General features: G+C 40.1%; 1 protein-coding gene across 1 annotated transcript in view; it reads left to right on the forward strand.

Moving 5' to 3' along the window:
• LOC144688508 (myelin transcription factor 1-like) overlaps positions 1-21,559 on the forward strand; it is a 79,564-nt gene that overhangs the window by 12,419 nt on the left and 45,586 nt on the right. The window contains exons 5-18 of the mRNA XM_078555166.1: positions 576-638; positions 936-1,216; positions 2,236-3,129; positions 5,009-5,143; positions 6,790-6,880; positions 9,157-9,264; positions 10,907-11,118; positions 11,560-11,762; positions 12,420-12,680; positions 17,591-17,745; positions 18,327-18,389; positions 18,520-18,588; positions 19,161-19,223; positions 20,870-20,953. Of these exons, the coding sequence (XP_078411292.1) occupies positions 576-638; positions 936-1,216; positions 2,236-3,129; positions 5,009-5,143; positions 6,790-6,880; positions 9,157-9,264; positions 10,907-11,118; positions 11,560-11,762; positions 12,420-12,680; positions 17,591-17,745; positions 18,327-18,389; positions 18,520-18,588; positions 19,161-19,223; positions 20,870-20,953 (2,682 nt within the window). The remainder of the gene's footprint in view (positions 1-575; positions 639-935; positions 1,217-2,235; positions 3,130-5,008; positions 5,144-6,789; positions 6,881-9,156; positions 9,265-10,906; positions 11,119-11,559; positions 11,763-12,419; positions 12,681-17,590; positions 17,746-18,326; positions 18,390-18,519; positions 18,589-19,160; positions 19,224-20,869; positions 20,954-21,559) is intronic.

A 21,559-nucleotide genomic window follows, 5' to 3' on the forward strand; every position in this document is an offset into this window, starting at 1 on the left:
ATGTAATAATTTAGCACAGCAACGGGAAAGAACCAAGGCACAGATAGTTACTGTAATCTGGAAAGTGTGTTGTGACCTCTTTAAAAAAGGTGAGTGTGGCTCCAATCTCAAAGGTAATCAATTTTCCTTGGAGCTTTTGGCTTTTAAAAGAACAATTATAACAGCCAAGTGAAACAGTGTTAGATACAGATCATATAAAATGTCCCCAAATACTGTAAGGCATCTGTATCTGGGGCAGTAGTTCAAAACTGCAGGTCTACTGACAGCCAAATAGTGGCAAAATTGAAGCTTGTGGCTTTTCTTCTACACCAAGGTCCTAAGAATGAACAATGTTTAACACTAAGAATAAAAGGTTAAAAAATGAATATTATTCATCACACATTTTTGTAACTTAAGGCTAGAATGGGCACAGAAGTTGGAAATCCCACCTTAATAATTATCCCTCTTTTCTCATTCAAATTATTGACTAGAACATTGCCATCCCGAAAGCCAAGGAGAAGAGATTGACCGTGTAAAATTGTATTGTGTGCTCTACTTTGCAAAAGTGTTGATCTTGTAATCACTTTATTGTTCAGCTGCCCTACTCCAGGATGTAATGGCTCAGGTCATGCTAGTGGAAAATATGCACGGCATAGAAGGTAAATCTTTCTATTCTTCTAGAGTTAAAGACAAATGGCCAAAAAATTGCATCATGGGATACCAGTATGTTCAAAATGGGATAACAAAAAAAGAGGAGATTAGTTTAAGATCAAACTTTTTGTGTGTTATATCTCATGGTGTAATTTCAGGGCCTGAGATTATTGACAATTTTCATTCTATACTTAAAAACTTGGAATAGTTGACGAATCTATTTAAAGCAAGTATATTCAGACTTTTATGTTTAAAAAAGTTAAGCTGCCTTTCAAGTAACTGTAAAATTATGGTCTTATTATAAGTTCACAAGGCTGCCCTTTAGCCAAGAAAAGGAAAATACAAGACACCGATCCTGATCAACCTCTAACCAAAAGGAAATCCCATCCATTGAAACTTGCTTTGGATGAAGGTTATAATGGAGATAGTGATGGAGTAGTTGAATTGGACTTAAAGGAGGAATCAGTTATAGATGAATCAGAAGAAGCACTTGAAGTTGAAGACGAAATAGAAGAAGAGGAGGAGGAGGAGGAGGAGGAAGAAGAAAAGAATATGGAAGAAATTGAAAGCGCTGAATCAGTACCAGGTGCAGTACAAATTATGAAAATCCATAGTAATATTGAATTAATTTTGAATCAATGCTATAACATAATGAACAAACTTCCAGATCACCATGATAAATGCCACGAGACCTTGTAGCATTTATAACAGTTTAGTGAGCACCTGTTGCAGTCCAGATGTTCCATTTTGCTACAGCTACACACCATCCTTGCTGTTTTTTTCTGAACTGGAACCAATATTTTTATTTCAGCTATTGTTACCTGGAATTTCTTAGTTAGACCTCTCTTCTCCTGTGGAGTATGTGAGTAATGGCCTTGAAGGGGCAGGCCAGATTCTATTTTGGCAGCAAGATAATCCATGCTCCAGATCCCAAGCAAACATAAGCAAAGCTACCAGAGATCTGCTATGTAAATTACATCTTGCAACTATAAGGAGATCCGAGAGACCATTTTGTGCTAAATTATAAAGATAACTACGAGAGTCGTTAACATCTGCCCATTTTGCACTGCAAAAAATATCCAAAAGATCAGTGTAATCCTCAGAAACAAAATCATAAATCAGTTTATTAGATTAATGTAGATGGATACCATAGTACATTTTGAGGACTGAAAACACATCTGTCACACTTTGGGAATCACACCCCAAAGTGCTAGAAGTATAAATAAAGAAAGACTGTCATTTGACGCTAGTTTCTTCTGACCTGCAGCTAGGAATTTACAAACACTTGGCAATCTGAAAACTTCATTCACCAACCTATAATTTCTCTAACCATCCTCAAGATTTTCATCGTTTAGCCTATGTGGCTTTCAAGGGACTAGCTAGTTTAAGCAGTTTCATTTTTGTAGCAAAGGTAATTGCATGGTTATCTGATCTAACACTCCTAACATTATTGAGTGGATATTATTTGACTTCCCACGAGCAAAGTCACAGGTGATCAGCTAGTATAAGTGTAATAAAATATTTAATGACAAAGTTCTGGGATATTCTTCTGAAAGTGCACAGTCATAATTGAAACTAAACATGTATCATTTTCCTTTATTGCAGATTCCAGGCATAAAGGGCCAGATGATAGGCATTATTGGGAGGATGGGGCCAAGCATGTCAGTACTCGAAAGGACGATTTTGTTAACTATCAGGAATTAGTTGCCAAATCACTTCTAAATCTTGGCAAAATAGTAGACGATACCGCAATTCCTTCATTCTCAGATAAAAAGCCAAGTAACAGTGAGTCACAACCTACAGAGACTTGCATTTATACAAAAGACAGCACACATCAGGAGACAACAGAAGAAGAAAGTGATTCTGGAAAGGAAATTATTGAAAGTGAGACTGTGACTGAAGATTCTGAATGCGAAAAGGAAGTTGACCAGGATCATGACTCGATTGAAGAAGACACAATCGAAAATGTGCTTCCATCTACTGATGAAACAAATGAAGAACAGTGTAAAGAATTTAAGGGTACAACTGATTCCTCTCACTGCGGTGAGCAGAGAATTGTTTTCCAACAAGAGGTTGATGAGGCTGATAAGCAGGATATGGAGGAGAACAAGTCCACTGATGTGCAATACAAGGACAGTGCTGAAGTAATAGTGCAGCTATCACAAGAGACAGAACAGGAAATTCAATGTGAAGGACAACCAAAGTCAGAAAGCTCAGCGATTGCAGAGGACAATCTGGAGGAATGCACTGATGAGAGTGAGAGTTTACCTCCAAAGTCTGCAATCACTGAGGAGTTAGAAATTTATGACATGATGACAAAAGGAAATCTTGGGCTCCTAGAACAGGCCATTGCTCTGAAAGCTGAGCAGGTGAAGATGAAGAGAGAAGATGTAAGCAGAGAGCCCAGTAGGATATCAGGGGAACAAATGAGGCATATCCACATGGAAGACAAGCCAAATAAATCTTTGGATTCCATCAGGAAGAACCTTTATAGTAAAGGTAAGTGGCAGGCTGTAGCCTGGATGACAATTACTTGATTATTCTATGTACATGGATTTAATTTTCAGTGCAGTGTACATTGTTATTCCACCACATTGAGCATAAAACGTGCTGTACCATATGCATAAAATAACTGATCACACACTGAGAAAATTACACATGCTCTGCAGCTGTGCTAGTGCTGAAGCCAGAGCTATTAAACACATTGAAGCATTTCTCAAAATTATTCAACCTAATGCAGCTTAAAAACACAAAATATTGTAAAAACAGCAGTTGATTATAGCATTTTGGTATTTTACTTTTGTGAAAAGCGAAGAGAACTTTAAAGTGACTAATTATTTATGCATAACATATCCAGCTGGTAGTCCACAGGGTGACTTTTGTGATGCTATGTAGACAAGAGAAGTCCAGTTTCTGTTCATAGTATGCAGTGATCTTAGGAAGGATGGCAGTGGGAGGCCAGAGTTGGCCTCTGCATACGGGCAATAGGATGATAAAGAGTTACTAGAGACTCTGATTCTGATCTCTATCAATCTCTCCTCTGATGAATGTCTATCTGTAAACGTTGGTCTATCCATGGTTAAAAAGTCTTACCAACACTTAGTGTCCAGGGTCATTCTGTAAAAAGATCCCCTCTCTTCGGGGTACAAACGGTTGTTGCTGCCAAATGCCAGCATGAGCCACAGTGTTCACCAAGCAAGGACAAATAAGGAGAAAAACAATAAAAGGCTCTGAAATTGAGATATAATGATATAGTACAGACACTTAATATGTTTTTTTCTGGAATTCCTGACTCTACTATTTTATGGAGTCATTCACCTGTTTAGAATCAATGGATAGTGCCTCTGCTGAAATAGCAGAGAAGCATACAGACAAAGGCATTAAATGTTTATACGTTAGTGTCACGTTATAATTTCAATATCAGAGACCCAATGCATAAAGCATAAGCCATTTGTGACTGTGGTTAGAACAGTAAATTATTGCAGGGGACTTTGATACAATTGGAAGAACATCAGTAATATACCAATGAATAATGCAGTAGTCTATTTATTCCATGTGTGATTCATTTTTAAGATTTAAATCCTTCTTGAAATGACCATTAAGTAACAATTTGCTGGAGTGAACTATATATATTTTTTTAATTTCACATTGCTGAAGAGTGGAATTATAATTCACATCCTTGGAATAATGGACTTTTACACTCATTATTAACCATAATCAACTGCAACCCATGTAATTTTCCATATTTAATTGAATTACATTTTGTTCAGTGAAGATTGTATGAAACAATTATCATTTAAAATGTATCTTCAGATGTTCATTAGCATACAGTTAGTTCAATGTTTTTATATTTAACTGGAATGAAACTTTCTAAAATCATCAGCAAAAAAATTACCTTTCTTTGGAGTTGACTGAGGGGACTTTATAGTTGTGTATAAGAAAACAAGCAGGAAGTTCCTGTTCACTCAAAGAGTAATCAATATAATGGAATCAGCTTCCAGGTAAAGAGGTGGAGACAAAAACCCTGGAATCATTTTGCAAGCTGATGGGAGAACATATGGTATTTCTGGATGGATGAGATGCTCCTTCGACATGTGAATCTTATCTTGTGATCTTCCCTTTGATTAAATTATTCACTGGTTTAGTTTACTAAAAAAAAGAAAAAAAAGACTTGTACCAATAAAGTAAATAGATCTTAGTATTTTATCAGCAGCAGAAATAGTGAATGTGACAGGGACACAAGCTTTTACTACAGTTCTCTGCAGCTTACACAAATCTGTACTTCACAAGCTTCCTGTGACCTTAGAGGATAAGCTAATGACAGGGAGCACACAAAGGAATTCTTAGTATTGGTGTTTTTGTACACACTGTTGTATAGATCCCTCAAGGTCCGAGAAGAGGGAGATCAAGTGCCCTACCCCAGGCTGTGATGGCACCGGTCATGTGACAGGATTGTATCCACACCATCGTAGTCTTTCTGGCTGCCCGCACAAGGATAAAATACCTCCAGAGAGTGAGTAGTTCCTTTTTTGTGAGATTGATCCTTGTTTGATTTAACTTCACAGCGCTACTAAAAAGGGTTCGTTTTACCAATTGGTGCTTTCAGCCCAGAGCTTCATAGCTTTACTAAGGCAATTCTACCTCTGTTATTTTTAATGGATGGAAAACCATGGGAGTTTTCACACAAAGTCCCAAATTCACTCTGAGAAGACAAAGCACTGACCCAGGAGTGCCAATGTGTAAACTCACTCTTGTGTGTCATTGACAGCTCAGAATACAAAAATCATTGGCAGCAATTATATTGTACAAACAAATTATTTTATCACATTAATTATCACTCTGGTATTTTAAATAGAAGTGTTAACCCATTTAAAGTAAACGGGTTCATGCCTTTATTAAAAAACTGGAGGAATTTAATATGACTATGTAAAGTATTTGTGCACTAACATTGCTGACAGAAATTGTCAGATCTAGCTTAGTAATTTTTCTGCTACTCATGCGTTTGGGGTGACCATGATGAATTATTATTTATAACCTTACAATAAAAAATGTGTAAAGGTTAATATTGGCTCAGCTACTGATAATGAAGATCACTTTTAAATCAAAAGCCTAGCATCAAAAATTAACTGTGTGAAAGCAGTCTATTTTGTTAAGAAAAAGTAGCCTTAAATCAGCAAATACATTTTACAAAGAATTACATAAAATATGTAGCACAGAAACAGGCCATTTGGCCCTACCTGTCCATGCCAGCATTTATGCTTCACTCAGGCCTCCTCCCATCCTTCTTCATCCAAATCTATCAACTAACCCGCAATTTCCTTCTTCCTCATATGTTATCTAACTCGCTCTTAAGTAGATATATACTATTCACCTCAACTACCCACTGTGATACATGTGTGATAATAATGAATCTGTATGAACTGAACAATTTGACAAAAAATATTAAATAAAAATCAATACTTATGAGCTTACATTGACATAAATGCATTTGTCCTAATGTTGGAATGATTTACATTGCCCATGGTATTATCATTAAGCCCCAGTACCTTGATTAGTTGAAAGCAATCCTAGTAATGACAGCCACAGAGATATGATACTCTTTTTGTTCACTTTGTGTTCAGGTTAAAACTTCCCACATTTTAAAATATTGATAATGTAAATTGGTGCTATTCAGTGTCTCGGTGGTTTACTTGTATATAACATAAGCTTATAACTGAATCATACAGACCAGAAGGTTCCAAGTTCCCTTGCTAGTCGGTGCTGAGTTAGTAGTGGTTAGAAGTGATACAGTTGGCCTCTGCATTCCTGAGCAAGGAAGATGAAAATCATTCAGGGTTCCTGTCCTTGATCTCTACCCAATAACCTCTGCTGCTGGAAAACTGTGAATGTGAATAATATGTAAAGATAGAATCATATTCCCCTGTGTTTCCCCCTCCCAAGGTTAAATATCCTGCAACACTCACATATAAAGAATTGCCACTTAACTGATGGTTATGATTTGATCCATGAAACTAAAGCTCAGACGAAACTGGCCAAAAATAAAACTGCCAAACAACTTACATTTTACAAGCTTTATCTGAAAGCCAGCATGAAGTGATGATGCTACTTACAAAAAGGCAGTCAGTGTTTGATACTTTTTGCTTTCACTTGCTTATTCAGTCCTTGCCATGCATGAAAACGTTTTGAAGTGTCCCACACCAGGCTGCACAGGACAGGGGCATGTCAACAGCAACCGAAATACACACAGGAGGTAGGGACGTTTTCTTCATTATACATTATATTTTGACATAACTTAAAGGTGAAAGATACTGCAGAACAATTGTACTACGGTGTATTGGAATGGATGTTAAATCTAGCTAAAATTTATTGTTGAAGCATTTAGACTCAATGGGCCGAATGGCCTAATTTCTGCTCCTATGTCTTATGGTCTTAATTATTTTCAATATCTGAACCTTTTGTTCTTTATTTAGCCTTGGGAAAAAGATGTTTTGTGTCAATTCTTTTGGATTTTCAAAGAGGATTGAACAAATGATTTCCTAATTTAGAGAGCAGGCAAGTAACTGGCATTGCACGTTAATACTTCAGTGCACTATACCATGCAGTCATGGTTAATCTGTCAGCAGGGGCAATGCTGGACATTTCCCTAATGCAAGGGAGGGAAATCAAGACGTACCTAAAGGCAGAGACCTGGTAGCACATTGTCACCAGTTCTCTCAGGCAATATGTTTGATTTCTGAAATAAATTAAAAATTACATTAATTATGGCAAAATAGTTTTTCAAAAAAGAGGAAACAAATTGCCTTCTTCCAGAACTCACTGTCTCAGAACAGGTTGCTAGAAGCTGTGCAAGACTAACCAGTTTAGACTTTGCTGGAGGAACTTCTGCTACCTGATGCCCCAGCCAAAGTGGAACCCTCATTATGTTGACACAATGCTACTCATTTGCACTGTACACGGCTCAATGCAAGTATTTAGTGGGCAAAATATTGCTGTCAGCGTGCGGGGGCGGGCCCGACACACCGACGTGTAAAATGATGCGAGATGACGTTGGGCATGCGTCCCGACGTCATCGTGCGTCATTTTGATGTTGCATTTAGCGGGCGCGCGCCGCCGATCTGTCAAAGGCCTATGAAGGCTATTAGGAAAGTAATTTACCTGATTAACAATGCTGCCCGTCCGACCTTAAGGTTGGCGAGCAGGCAAAGAGCCCAAGCGGCCTTCACGTTTTCCAGGATACCTCATCCACGGGCGGGATGGGGTTTCCTGAAGGGTTTTATAAAAGTAATAAATAAGTTTGGTACACTTCACAAACACACCCCAGCTCATGTGGGGACACGTTTACATAACTTATTATTTACTCAATCTCCCTGAGGCATTGCTGCACTCTTTCATGAAAGAGCGCAGGCCCTGACTCTCCCTCCTCCCCCCGCCTGCATAGGTAGTGCTGAGCATAACCAGCTGCGCGTTACGCTGGACAGGCCCTAATTGGCCCACGTAAAATGGCGGCGCGCAGCCGATCGCGGACGGCAATCAGCTTCGCGCCCGCTCACACCCAGCCTGCCCGCCACAGGTAAGATTCTACCCAGTGAAAAGTTGAGCCATACAGAACTGCAAGGTCCCATGTGCTGCCCACAGCCAGTGCTGACTTTGCATATCTCCACTGGGGTACATTTGGCCTTCCTTGATTTAGGGCAGAGCGTAAAAATGAGCATTCCTGACTATTATCCAACCTCATGGGAAGTATCACAACTGAACCTGATCTTGTCTTCACCTAACATTCACACACGCATAATGGAGCAGAAACCATGGTTACACGCCTTGGTCAGCTGGCCAGTTGTAGCGCATTCATTCGCATGGCGGAAAGTAATGGGTTCAAGCTTCCGCCTCCCCCCAGATATTTGCGTACATATCCAGGCTGACACTGAGGGAGTGCTGCACTGCCAGGAGGTGCTGTCTTTCATGTAAGGATTGTATTTTTCTGGTAGAGATGAAGTCACGCCGCTGAGGCCGAAAGCGAGAGGCGATTCCGCTTCAGCGGGTGGCAGGACCCGGAGTGGCATATTGCCCGTGAAGTGTTCCAGAGCATTCTAAAGTCATGAAACATGCTTCATAAATACAATTTCCTCATTTTTTTCTTTACTATTAAGTTTCTACAATTTAATATAGAGATAAATGTAGAGAACTTAGAAGTTGATTTAATAATTACCTTACCAAATATAAGAAAATACCGAATACAGTCAGCAACAAAATAGTGTCACAAGTTTATTTATTTACAGCATTCTAGAAATTAAGGAATATAATTTTCTGTCTGGTATTTTTTCTGCATGACACGGTTATAACAAATGGGTTAATCTTTACATTCAAAAAATGACAGAGGATTAAGCACAAGATTGTGAAGGGTTCATACAGGGCCATTTACAAAATGCAGCCCGGAGTAGCTATAGTATAGTTTTTCTTTATACCATTTTGATGCAAAGCTGTCCTCAAAAGTATAGCTAACTTATGTTGCTGCTTTCTTTGTCACAGCCTTTCTGGGTGTCCCATCGCTGCTGCTGAGAAACTGGCAAAATCTCATGAGAAACAGCATAACAGTGAGTCTCCCAAGAGCAGCCAAAGTTCTGACAGAGTGTTGAGGTAGGTTTACTGCACCAAAGAACCCAAGGCAACTCAGCGAAAGCTGCAAAGATTAGAACAAATTAGAGGAAACACTTTCTGTGCTCCGCTATTTAGATAATCAAGAAATAACTATCAGGTATCCTTTTTACATACACAGATCCTGAAATGGTATAGTCTGCAAATTATTCTTTATGTCAACTAATAAAATATTTTTGTATTATCAGCTTAGCATGGAAATTTTGCACAACATTTTGACAAAGCTGATTTTTAAAAAGCAATGTAAACAATATCTTAGGGAAAAAATTTTCCCCCGTCAAGGGGGAAGTGCAGAAGCGGGCGCGGGCAGGCGCGCCTCTGATCGGCGCCCCCAATTGGGGGTGCGCTGCCATTTTACGTGGGCGGGCCAATTAAGGCCCACCCAGCGTGACGTCTGCAAAGAAGTGCTATGCGCTCCCTGTGCGGGCGGGGGCGGGGATTCCCTCAGCTGGGAGTGTGCTCTTTTACACATGCACACGAAAGTGCGCACTGATCTCCCAGAGGTTAAGTGCTGCCTCAGGGAGATCAGCTCGGAATTAAAATTTGCAATAAAAATGATAGAAAAATTTCCCTGACATGTCCCCTCATGTGACACTGTCACATGAGTTGGGACATGTCCATAACCTTAACTGAAACCTTTATTTAAAACTTAAATACCCTCATGAAACCTCATCCCGCCCATGGATGAGATTTCATGCTTTTCCTGAGGCCCGCCTGTTCTCCCGGCCTGCCCGCCAACCTTAAGGTTGGACGGGCAGGCCCATTAATGATCTTAATTAGTTTCCCAATGGCCTCAATGGGCCGTTGACAGGTCGGCGGGCGCACAGCTGACTCAGCTGCGCCCCCGCCGACCTGAAAATGGAAATGAGGTGGGGTGACGTCGGGAGTTCCACCCGACATCATCCCGCGTCATTTTACACGTCGGCGAGCGGGCCCCGCCCCCGCTCACCAACCTGAAGATCCTGCCCTTAAAATAGGCAAATACCTACAATTATGGGTATTTTACAAATTCACGCAGCATATAGCTTTACTAGACCAGGAGCGCTTATTGGGAATTCGGGCACAGAAATCAGCAGATCCAAGCACTGGTGGACAATCCAGCAGATTTGCTGACCTTCATCCTTGAAATAAATTTCCAACCTTAATTTCTGTTGGGGAAGGTCTAGATCAAGTGTGCAACTTTGTAAAATATCAGAACTGTGGATATTACATTCATTCACATGTTTTCAGCCTATTGTTCAAAACTCAAATAATAAATCTGATAAAAATATGGATGGTGTGTATCAATGTCAGCAAAGTTTCCATATATGACATTCAGGTAAATTACTACAAGGTGCAACCTTGATAATGCAAATTTGAATAAAAGAGCTACCTTATTCTTGTAGCAGTCTGAAAGTGAGCTCACATCCAGAAATTTCCACTTTAGAAGAAACTGGTAGGCATTGTCAGCTTGATTAAGTTTCTTTTACATATTTGCACAGACTAATGTTGTTTGCGCAAAATGAATAAAAATGAAGATGGCTTTGTTCATTCAAAATGACACCTTTAGAGGTGAAATAAATGGAATGAGACCTTGTTCAGACATTGCTTTGCAATTCAGTTTTTAACTCCTTATGACTTCCAGGCCGATGTGCTTTGTGAAACAGTTGGAGATTCCACACTATAGCTACAGGCCTAACATGCTGCCAGTCACCCCTCGTGCTAACCTAGCAAAGGAGTTGGAGAAGTACTCCAAGGTTACATTTGATTATGCCAGTTTTGATGCACAGGTATTTGGGAAGCGTGTGATTGCTCCAAAACTTCAGGCCTCTGAAAGTTCACCCAAAACTTTTAAATGTAAGTATGTATTTTGAAACCCAAAACAATCAAACACCAAGATTGAATGAAAGCTAGAAACTGCAGCCTCTGTCACTTGATATTAGGAGTGACAGAAAAGCAATTTATTTCACATTTAAGATTAAGTACTACTGAATTGATTGCGTTATTAGCAATTTTAGCATGAAAATTCAGCATAACAAAATGACAAAGCTGATTCTTAAATGGCATCATAAATAGTATCTTAAATATCTCCAATAATGATTATTTCCGATTGCATCTGTCAAACACAAATGCCTGCATTATACCTGGAAAGGTTAAGACTGTTCGGAATCTAGATCTGCTGAAATCAGCTAAACTCTTGATATGATCCACATCATTTTGTGAACCATGGAATTAATATTGAAATAATTTGAAATTGAATATTTCTGACTTATTTAATATTCTATATTTCCTGTACAGCAAAACCATTCCCAAAGGCCTCCTCACCCAGTCACAGTCTGTCTACAAACTATGTTAAAACCTCATCCTCATCTGGTGGCTACGACTATGCTCATGATGCAGAAGCTGCACATATGGCTGCCACGGCTATCCTCAATCTATCTACACGTTGTTGGGAAATGCCAGAGAATCTAAGCACTAAGCATCAGGATCATCCCTCTAAGGTAGGTCACTGTATTCCACTAACTGCATTCCACTAGATGTGTTGTTTAGGACAAGGCAGATATAATTCAGGGGTTGGAACATCTTAAGATTCTTTGGCAATGGACAAAGCTAACAGTTAAAACTATCAGAATATGTGTGTTGCACTTCATTATTAATCATCAACTCACATAGTTAACAGCAGTATATGTACAGGAATGTTTTGAGACATGACTGTCACAGTTGTCACCGATGTAAATTTTTATCTCACCTATTAAAAAAAAAGCAAAGGCAAAACTATCCTGAAATCCTGATTTCCTCCGAGCTTAGCGAAAGCCAGGGATTTACAAGCTGTCATCCTGTACAGAAACGTATACCCTCCAGTTGACCCCAGCATGTGCCTAGTCATGTCATTTTGACTTGGTGGCCTTCAAGAAAGCAGCTTACACACAGCTCCATTATACAGCAGAATAATACATTGGGTGAAATATTGTGTCGCCCTCTTGCCAATATAAAATAGTATTACCCAACAATTTACTATGAGCAAAGATATGGGGAGATGCATTCATAATATCAAACGATGTTAACCATGCTGACCAAAGCAACAAAACATATGATTGGATTTTCAAAAATAAGAAGAAGTAGTTTTTTGATGAAACCCTTATTCAATTGTTTTTCAGAATATGGATATTGAGGTAGATGAAAATGGAACCCTGGATCTCAGCATGAATAAAAACCGTAAAAGGGAAAATGTATTTTCTGCAATAAGCTCGAATGTCAGGTCAGCCGATTTATCATCCTCCTGCCTTCATGGAAGCAACAGCACATGCAGCAGCGTAATGGGTTCTCCGCAGTCCAGTCAAAATTCTAAACAGGATGAATACGATGGCCCTATTGACTACACAAAACCAAGCAGACCAAGAGAGGAAGAGTCTGAAGAGGTGAGTTCCTGGACAGGTCACACTTGATTGACTACTAATGAAAAATATGCTCTGTTTCCTGTAGAGTCAGTGACACCAACAACAAAAAATTGAAACAAAAATCCACCATTTAGTTTATGAACAAATTCAGTTACCTGATAAATGAAACAATACAACACATCATTAGGTTCAAAATACTTTAGCAGGATTTCCTGCTCTCACTGGTGGCAAGCTTGGAGGCAGGAAGGGCATGTAATTAGGCGGGGTGGTGACATACCTGTACTCCGCCGCTTTCCGTCTCCACCAGAATTAAGTTCTGGTCAGGAAAGCCCATGGTGGACCTACACACCCCTCGGCCAATTAAGGCCCTTAAGTGGCCAATTAATGACCACTTAAGGGCCCCATCCTGTCGCCACAGCGATTAACCCAGCTGCAAGCAGGCCTGTCGTCATATGGCATGCACAACAGGTGAAACTCTGTGGGTCGCTTGTCGCCTTCTGGGGAGGAGGATATCCCTCAATCAGTAGCAATCATTGTCTTATCAAGGGACTGGACATCGGGGAAGTGGGGGGAGGGATGGGCACTACGAGCCAAATCCCTGCCATTGCTTCTGACCCCCCCTCTGCCTGCCTCTCCTTGCATCCCCTACCCCACAAAACCACCCGCCCTCAAATTACTCACCTGTGTCCTCCGCAATCCTGGGGCTCTGATTGGCGGGCAGTTCACACTATGTGGCACTTCTGCCCCCAGGGTCTTGATTCCAGCCTCACCAGTGCCTGTGTGGCTTGTGATGGATGAGCCTTCCTGAAAGAGGCATCTCGGGACTCTTGCCATCTCTCCAGCCAGCAGGCGAGACCCTGACGCTGCAACAAGATTCCGCCCCTCATTTCAGTCATATTTCTGTCAATTCCCCTTTTCTCCTTTATTCTCTTGCAAGCGATGACTGACTCATAAAAATGACCAATGTTGACTCAAGATCCAATTTTTCCTTCTTGCCTGATGAGTCAGCTCAGATTTAGAACTACCCATGTGGGAAATTTTGATTATTGTTATTCTTTGACTCAGTGCAAACAAGTCTAAGTGTCTTGCCACATTAGATCATCTCAAAAATGTCATATTTACCAAAAAGAAGCTTGCTGCGCACACGTGGTATCTCCAATCCTGGAATTCACTTGTGACTGTCAGTGGGGAAATATGGAATATGGAGCACAGTATGTGAACAGGTGCTCCAATTTCAGCTATTCTTTCCTGATCCTTCAGTGAAAACACCTGCCAAGTATGAAAATCTCATTTTGCATTTAGACCCAGACCACAGGGGGGAAATTGGACCCAAGAGACACTGTAACAGCTGAATAGAAGGTGTTTTATGGTGGCATTTACGTTGTATGCTGATCTAACTTAAATATCAAATCACAGCATTTCTCAACATGGAGCATCTGTGAATTAAAAATGCAAAATTAAACTAAATCAGAACCCCAAGAAACCGCATTTCATTTGCAATTGGGCTACATACAGCACTATGTATGTATCTACACACAAAAGGAATAGAGCAGTTCAAGACCACCGTCTTCTCAAGACAATCAGGAATGGACAATAAATTCTGGCCTTGCTGGCAATACCCACAAACAAACAAAAAACACACACAGAGAGGATAACGCATGGAATATGACAGCCTTGCTTCAAAGTTTTATACTTGTATTATAGTTCTAGTTACTTTCACATTTATACAAAGCAGTTCTATCTGCATACTAACAAAAAAGTGGCAGTATTATTCCATAGCCCAGGATTCAATCTGACTTTGGACTGCATCAAATAAAAACTGTTCCCAGAAATCCAATTTCCACCACTTGGCCTGGGCAACATGAATATTGATGTCAGCGTGCGGGGGGCGGGCCGACACAAGGATGTGCAAAATGACGCGCGATGACGTCGGGCATGCGTCCCGACATCATCACGTGTCATTTAGATATTACGTCCGGTGGACACGCACCAGAGGCAGCTCCGCGCCCGCCGAACTGTCAATGGCCTGCTAAGGCCATTAAAAAAACAATTGAAATAGTTATCAATACTGCCCGCCCAACCTTAAGGGTGGGATTAGGTTTCCTGAAGGTTTTATAAAATTATTAATTAATTTTTGCGCAATTCATAAACATGTCCCAGCTCATGTGACACTGTCACGAGGGATCATGTTTAAATATTTAACTTTATTATATAAAAACTTTTATTATGTACTTAATCTCCCTGAGGCAGCTCCGTGCTCCCTCCTCCCTCCGCCCGCACAGGTAGCGCTACCGGGCGCACGTTACGCTGCGTGGGCCTTAATTAGCCCACCCATGTAAAATGGCAGCGTGCAGCCGATTGCAGGCAGTGACCGGCTCTGCACCCGTTCCCGCCTGCTCCCGCCCAGCCCGCCCGACATAGGAAAGTTTCTGGCCATGGAGTATAACATAAGTGACAGGTGAAGCTAGATTCCAGGGTGCCATCCTGACCACCTGTGCTGTCTCCACTTCTCCAACCTGACGTATGTTATGACACAGCAGTTGGTAAAGGCCAAGTTGTTTAAATTCCAGAAGGAAACTTGAACAACTGTCATAACCTATATTTTCAATTGGTATATTTGAGATGCAGCTCTGAATTCAGGAATAAAACCGCCAATCCTCAAGAGGTTTTTTATATACAACTAAATTAAACATTTATTAATTTAACAAGAAATTAAACACATACACATATCTACAAATTACTACTATAATAACTTTTAAACAAATCCCCAAATTAATCACTCCCATGTAAATCTTCACCAAGGCAACAATAACCCATAGACTTTAAACAGACACCAGGCAAAGCACATTTGACCTTATGAATTCAAAATGAGATTCCTTGCAATTTGCAGGCACATTTGTAGGGCTTACAGTCTGGTTAGCTCTTACATGATTCTGCCTCACACACCAACTCCCTTCGGTTTATACCTAGCTTTCTGTTTGAATATAAATTTTCCATTGTATTACTAGGTTTTTTTTAATTTTACCTCTACTAACAATAATCCTTTCATTCCACCAATTTTATTAGTAATATAAACACATTGCTTGGTGTCTCCCAGCTAGGCGCAAGATTTTATCCATTCTTTTGAATGGTTTATTCAACAAATGCAAATGTAGTCTTTACCTTCTATCCTTACGTTGATCTAATTAACATCTCAAACCACTATACATCAAAGCACCCAAACTAGCTGGCTTTAATCCAATTAAGCCAAACACATAGACACAGACCCTGCTACAAGTCCAATTTTAAAATAATTTCCGATAACATTATACACGTTAATATCTCTTCATGACAAGTATGTTAAATGGTTGTACAATATGCATATTGTACAAATTATGCACTTTAATACACATTGTGCCTCCCATAAATGGCATGTTGAGAATGTACAGCAGTAGAATATATGTATAAATGCTGGTGTACAACTTGTCTCTTTAAAAAAAAGTTTTGCAAATTTAATGTCTAAAAAGTATTAATACCTGGGCCATTAATTGTTAAATACTTCCCTGCTTTTACTCATAATCTATTTGTGGTGTTTAGGTTCTTAAAATGAAACATAGTAGAACAAAATACACTAAGGGCTGAATCTTCGGCTTGGTGAGCAGGGATGGGGCCTGCTCGCCGAGGCCTAAAATGACGCGTGGTGACGTCGGGTGTGCGTCCTAACGTCACGGTGCATCATTCAGACTTTCATTTCGGCGGGCGCGCAGCCAACTCAGGCACGCCCAACTGTCAAAGGCCTATTAAGGCCATTCAACTCTCAATTTAAATAATTAATGGAGCTGCCCGTCCAACCTTAAGGTTGGCGGGCAGGCAACGAGCCCAGGCGGCCTTTGTATTTTTCATGGAACCTCATCTATGGGCAGGATGAGGTTTCATGAATGATTTTAAATTTTGACAAAAATTTCTATTGAAATTAATGCACATGTCCCAGCTCATGTGACAGTTTCACACGAGGGGACATGTCATAACAATTTTCTCACCACTTTATTAAACTTTTTGGACTTAAAACTAATCTCCCTGAGGCATTTCTGCGCTCTTTCACGCACATGTGCGGAAGAGCGCACTCCTGACTCAGGCAACCCCCACCCGCACAGGGAGCGCACAGCGCTTCCAGATGCACGTCACGCTGGGTGGGCCTTAATTTGCCCGCCCACGTAAAATGGCGGCGCGGACCTGATCGGGGGCGCCGATTGGTTCCCCGCCCACCCGTGCCCGCTCCCACACCGCCCACCCGACAGGCAGAAAATTCTGTCCTAAAGACTTACTGCAGTTTTATCATTTTCAGAATATGAATGCTCCCACCTGCGTCCTCAAAACATTAAAACCTACCAGTCAGGAAGCAGAGTCCTATATCATGTTACATTATTATTGAAATCAAATTGCCAGTCCCATATGACTACACCCTAGATGTCACCAACTGTGGGACTCTGGCATGATGTGTGATTTTTTTAAAAATCAGCAGCTGAAATAACTATACTCCAAAGAAGCTACCCCAGTGCAAATTATATTTAAGTAATGCAGTCGTAATATCCTACTGGTCTCCTCGACAATAGGTGATACTGTTTGAGCTTGGTTATGGTAGATTTCTGGTGCCTTGTTCAGACTGTTCTATAAGCAAGCAGATGACAGAGGTTGCTACTTGGAAGACATGGTACAATCTAGAAATGGTTTTGGCATCAATTGAAAATAGGAAGTTTGCACACCAATTTCCATTAAATAATAAGACTGTTATGTACCCATCACTCTAAGAGATTCAGAATTTAATGGATTATAATTCCTGACAAGTGGCAGCCAACTCACCATCATCAGAAGTCTTTATGAGACAATGGAAGAGGAAGGGAAGATAGTGACTAATAAAGTATGTTGAAAATAATTATATTCTGTGATCCTAGATGGAACCTGCCACCTCTTCATTCCCCTCATCAGAGGCAGGAGATCTGGAAGTGATGGATGAAAGTATAGAAGATAAAAAGTACCCAGGAGAGGTCACAAGCTCCAGCCTCAAACTGAAATTTTCATGCAAGGATGCCAAGAAAGAATTAATAACGTAAATAACCTCACTGCTTGAGAGCTTTGTTACCTGTAGATAGCAAATAAACAAGAAGGATTGGCATGCATGAAATGTTATGTAAAGTTTCTCTTAGTGCCACAGTGATAGTGTCTGTTTCCAAAGCAGATGGTTACAGTTCTGAGGCCCAGAACTGCTTGGTGTTTCAGCATACCTGTCATTGATACCAAATTTCTACATTCCTATTGTGTCACTAATGATACATGGATGTGTTATCATGGAGAAATTGAGATGGGCAGCTCACTGTGTAGCAAACACCTTTCATCAAATCAGTCACAGATAGCAGATTATCCATTTATTCAAGCTGGTAGTGATAAACAACTCTTCCAGTGAGAGAAAATAGACAGAAAAAATAAATTTTGCATCCACAGAACATTTTTAGGAAAGAAAGGCCAGGCATCATTGTCATGTAATTAATTAGGTCAAGGGCTGAAGACCCTAACGGATTATAAGACAGTTTTATTTAGTTTTGTTCGGGCACATTCCTTTCATACAGTTTCCACAGGTAAAATGAACTGGTGCCATTCTAACTATTCGGTGTTTCTTCAATTTTCTCTCAGTTGCCCAACGCCTGGATGTGATGGCAGTGGTCACATAACTGGAAATTATGCCTCTCATCGCAGGTATTTTGTGCGATTTTTTTTTCCATGGAATTACTAATCAGTTATTTACAACGCAGTAAAAATTTTATAAATGACTCACTTGGCGTTCAAAAATACATTTTATTCAATTCTATTGGTTCTTCTATTGCAGCCTTTCTGGTTGTCCTTTAGCAGATAAAAGTCTAAGAAACCTCATGGCTGCCCACTCTTCAGAACTCAGGTATGATTGGTTTTTATAATACTTGCATTTCAGCCACATCGCATCATTTCCTTACACTTCCTAAAACTGTTTAACACTGGAATCATTTTCTGATATCCAGGGAATTTTTTTTTGCAGCAACTCATGATGACTATATCGTTCATTCGTAAGTGAGTTGCAGCCAAATTTGCTTAGGTGCAAATCTAATGGGAGCATTTTTTAATAGATTCTGTGCTTGTTCAAACCTCTCATATAAAAAATTGTTGAACTACTAAAATCCATAGGTCTTTTACACGTGTTTTTATTATCTTATATCTGTAAATATTTGTAAATTGTTGTTGAATCAGGATCCTATTTATAAAAGTTTTGCTGAATTGTTAAATACCTCCCTCTGCAATTTTTCCATAATTTCAGCAGAAAAGAAAATTGCATTTTACCAGACCAATAAATCTTTTTGAGTTGAACCACAGTCGTTGCTGTTATAGCTATTCTTGCGTGATTCAACTTATAGGCAACTCTTTTGTCTGTCCTGACTGATTACACGTAAAAGGAATATACTAAGTATGCTAAAGTAAGTTTTATTTCATTTTAAGGTGCCCAACTCCTGGTTGTGATGGGTCTGGTCATGTGACAGGGAACTATACTTCTCACAGAAGGTGAGGCCTATAACACTGATCAGCTAATGTGTGTTAATATCTGGTAGGTTGTCTCTTGGCCAGACATGCTAATATAATTCACCTGTTTTTAAAACCGGAGTCTGCAAACCCTGTGGGATCCATCTTACCATGTGCCAGCAACGCTCAAGAGCTCCAAATTCTATATTTTTCTGTACTTGTTGATTCACTTTTGTTGTTGTATACTAAGAAAAATAATTTCTACAACCGAGAGCATTGGTTTCCTTTAGTTAGCTGACACTGTCTTTTCTTGAGGTTAGGTGAGGGGACCTCAAAGAGTGCGTCAGTATTTTAAGGGAGTTCCCCACACAGAAATGTTTGGAAACCACTGTGTAGCTTTAAGTTACTGTGTTGTATACAGAGCCTGAACCTGAACTATTCTGTGCTGAACTGTTTAAAATACAAGGACGAATCAAGAAATAGAAAGAAACCTTCCAATCTCTTCAGAATTAACAAGGTCTAGGTTTTCTGGGTAATGATTTTCCTTGAAATTAGTGGTCAATTTTTATTTAAATTTTGTATAGTTTTAAACTGTTCAAGTACAGGATGGTTTAATTATCTTACTGGCCCCTAATCTGCCTTATTAATAGATGTCTTGAATTCATTATTCATTTTTAAATTAATGACAAGGCATTAATGTAGTTTGCTATAGGACATCTCTTCTGTACAATATAGGAATCAAAAGCTTAACAGAATGACCGACTACCCTGAAAGGCTTTATGCTGTAACCATGGAGTGGAAATTACTGTTGGCAATAACAGTACATTAACGCTTAACATCATTGTATACTCATTATTTCAATGGAGATGGCCTGTTTAATTTAAATGGGTTAACACACCTCTAAAAAAGTTGACAGAGAAATGTTACACAAACAAATTGGGGCCAATTTTCACTTGGCCTACTTGGCCTTAATGGGGCCAATAGACTGTGAACGCCGATGCTCTAGTCAGTACAATTTTAAGGGGGCCTTCCTTCGGGCAGCCAGAGGACCCACCTGTTTCAGACCGTAGGCCTCTTTATTATGCACATCAAGATACTGTGACACAGTTAGGAGGCCGATTGCAATTTCCAGGGACACATAACTGAAGTGGGTGCCACCCGTGTATCCTGGCATTCAGCAGCCTTACAGGCACTAATGCTGTCTGCTCCAAAAATGGTCCAAAAAAAGTTAAATTTTTACAAAAGAGCCAAAAGGAGTGGGAGTGCTTGCCCTGACTCCACAATGAGAATATGCCCCATCCATATTCAGCTGGCTGAACCTTCCTGTGGGCTAGCGCGACTGCCTGATATTCCACTGGCCCAGCGTCAGCAAGATGCAGCAGGACACCCGTCCAGTACCTGTAGCTCACCAATGCCATAGACATGAAGCCCAGCCCTCCAAATGGCTCAGGCTTCCTGATAGCAGGAATGGGCAGACACCCAGTGCACACCACCAGGCAGCCACCTGAACGTTAAAATCTACCTCATTAAGTGTTCATAAGCTGTTATTGCAAACAGTTTAACCCATATATCTTCTCAACAATCACACAGCGACCACAATTATTCATTTGTGTGAGATGCGTTGATATCAAGCAGCAGCAGTTCATACCCTTCATTGTGAGTCAGTCCCATTCTGGTTGTTTTTACAGCTTGTCAGGGTGCCCACGTGCAAAGAAAAGTGGACAGAAATTAACACCGACCAAGGATGATAAAGAGGACCCTGAGCTTATGAAGTAAGTTTTGAACATATTGCTGGCTCTGCTCTCCTGTGGCAGAAGCTAATTCAGTTATGTTTCATAACTTGCCCCACTAGAAGCTGAAAAACTGCTAAAACTCTGAACTACCTACACATCCTGTAAATAGTTAGAGACCAGTTTGTTTTTCACTAATCACACCAGCGTTAGTTGCAGGTCAGTCAATAATACAATAGCAACAACTTGAACTCAAAGCATCACCATTAACATAACAAACTTCCCAAGGCACTTTACAAAAAGAGTTTGGGAAATGAAGAGGGATTAGGAGCAGAGGCAGAGAAAGTGACCTGAAGATTTGGTTGCCGAGCTGCATTTTGAAGATACATTTGAATGTAAGGAGAGATGTAGCAAGATACGAAGATTTTACAGACAAAATTCCAGAGTGCAAGCTGTAGTGATTCAAATCGTTGTCACTGATGGGTATACAGCAAGTTTGAGTTATAAGAATAGGGAGCGTGAGCTAATTCGTGCTATTGGAGGAAATTGTGGCAGTAGGACGGAGTGTGACTATGGAGATTTTTAAATAAAGATGTGGGTTTTGAAATCATTGGTTGAATGGTGGACAGTGGTGGTTACTTAATGGCC

This window comes from Cetorhinus maximus, chromosome 13 (genome assembly GCF_964194155.1).
Source record: "Cetorhinus maximus chromosome 13, sCetMax3.hap1.1, whole genome shotgun sequence".
NCBI classification, from domain to species: Eukaryota; Metazoa; Chordata; class Chondrichthyes; order Lamniformes; family Cetorhinidae; genus Cetorhinus; species Cetorhinus maximus.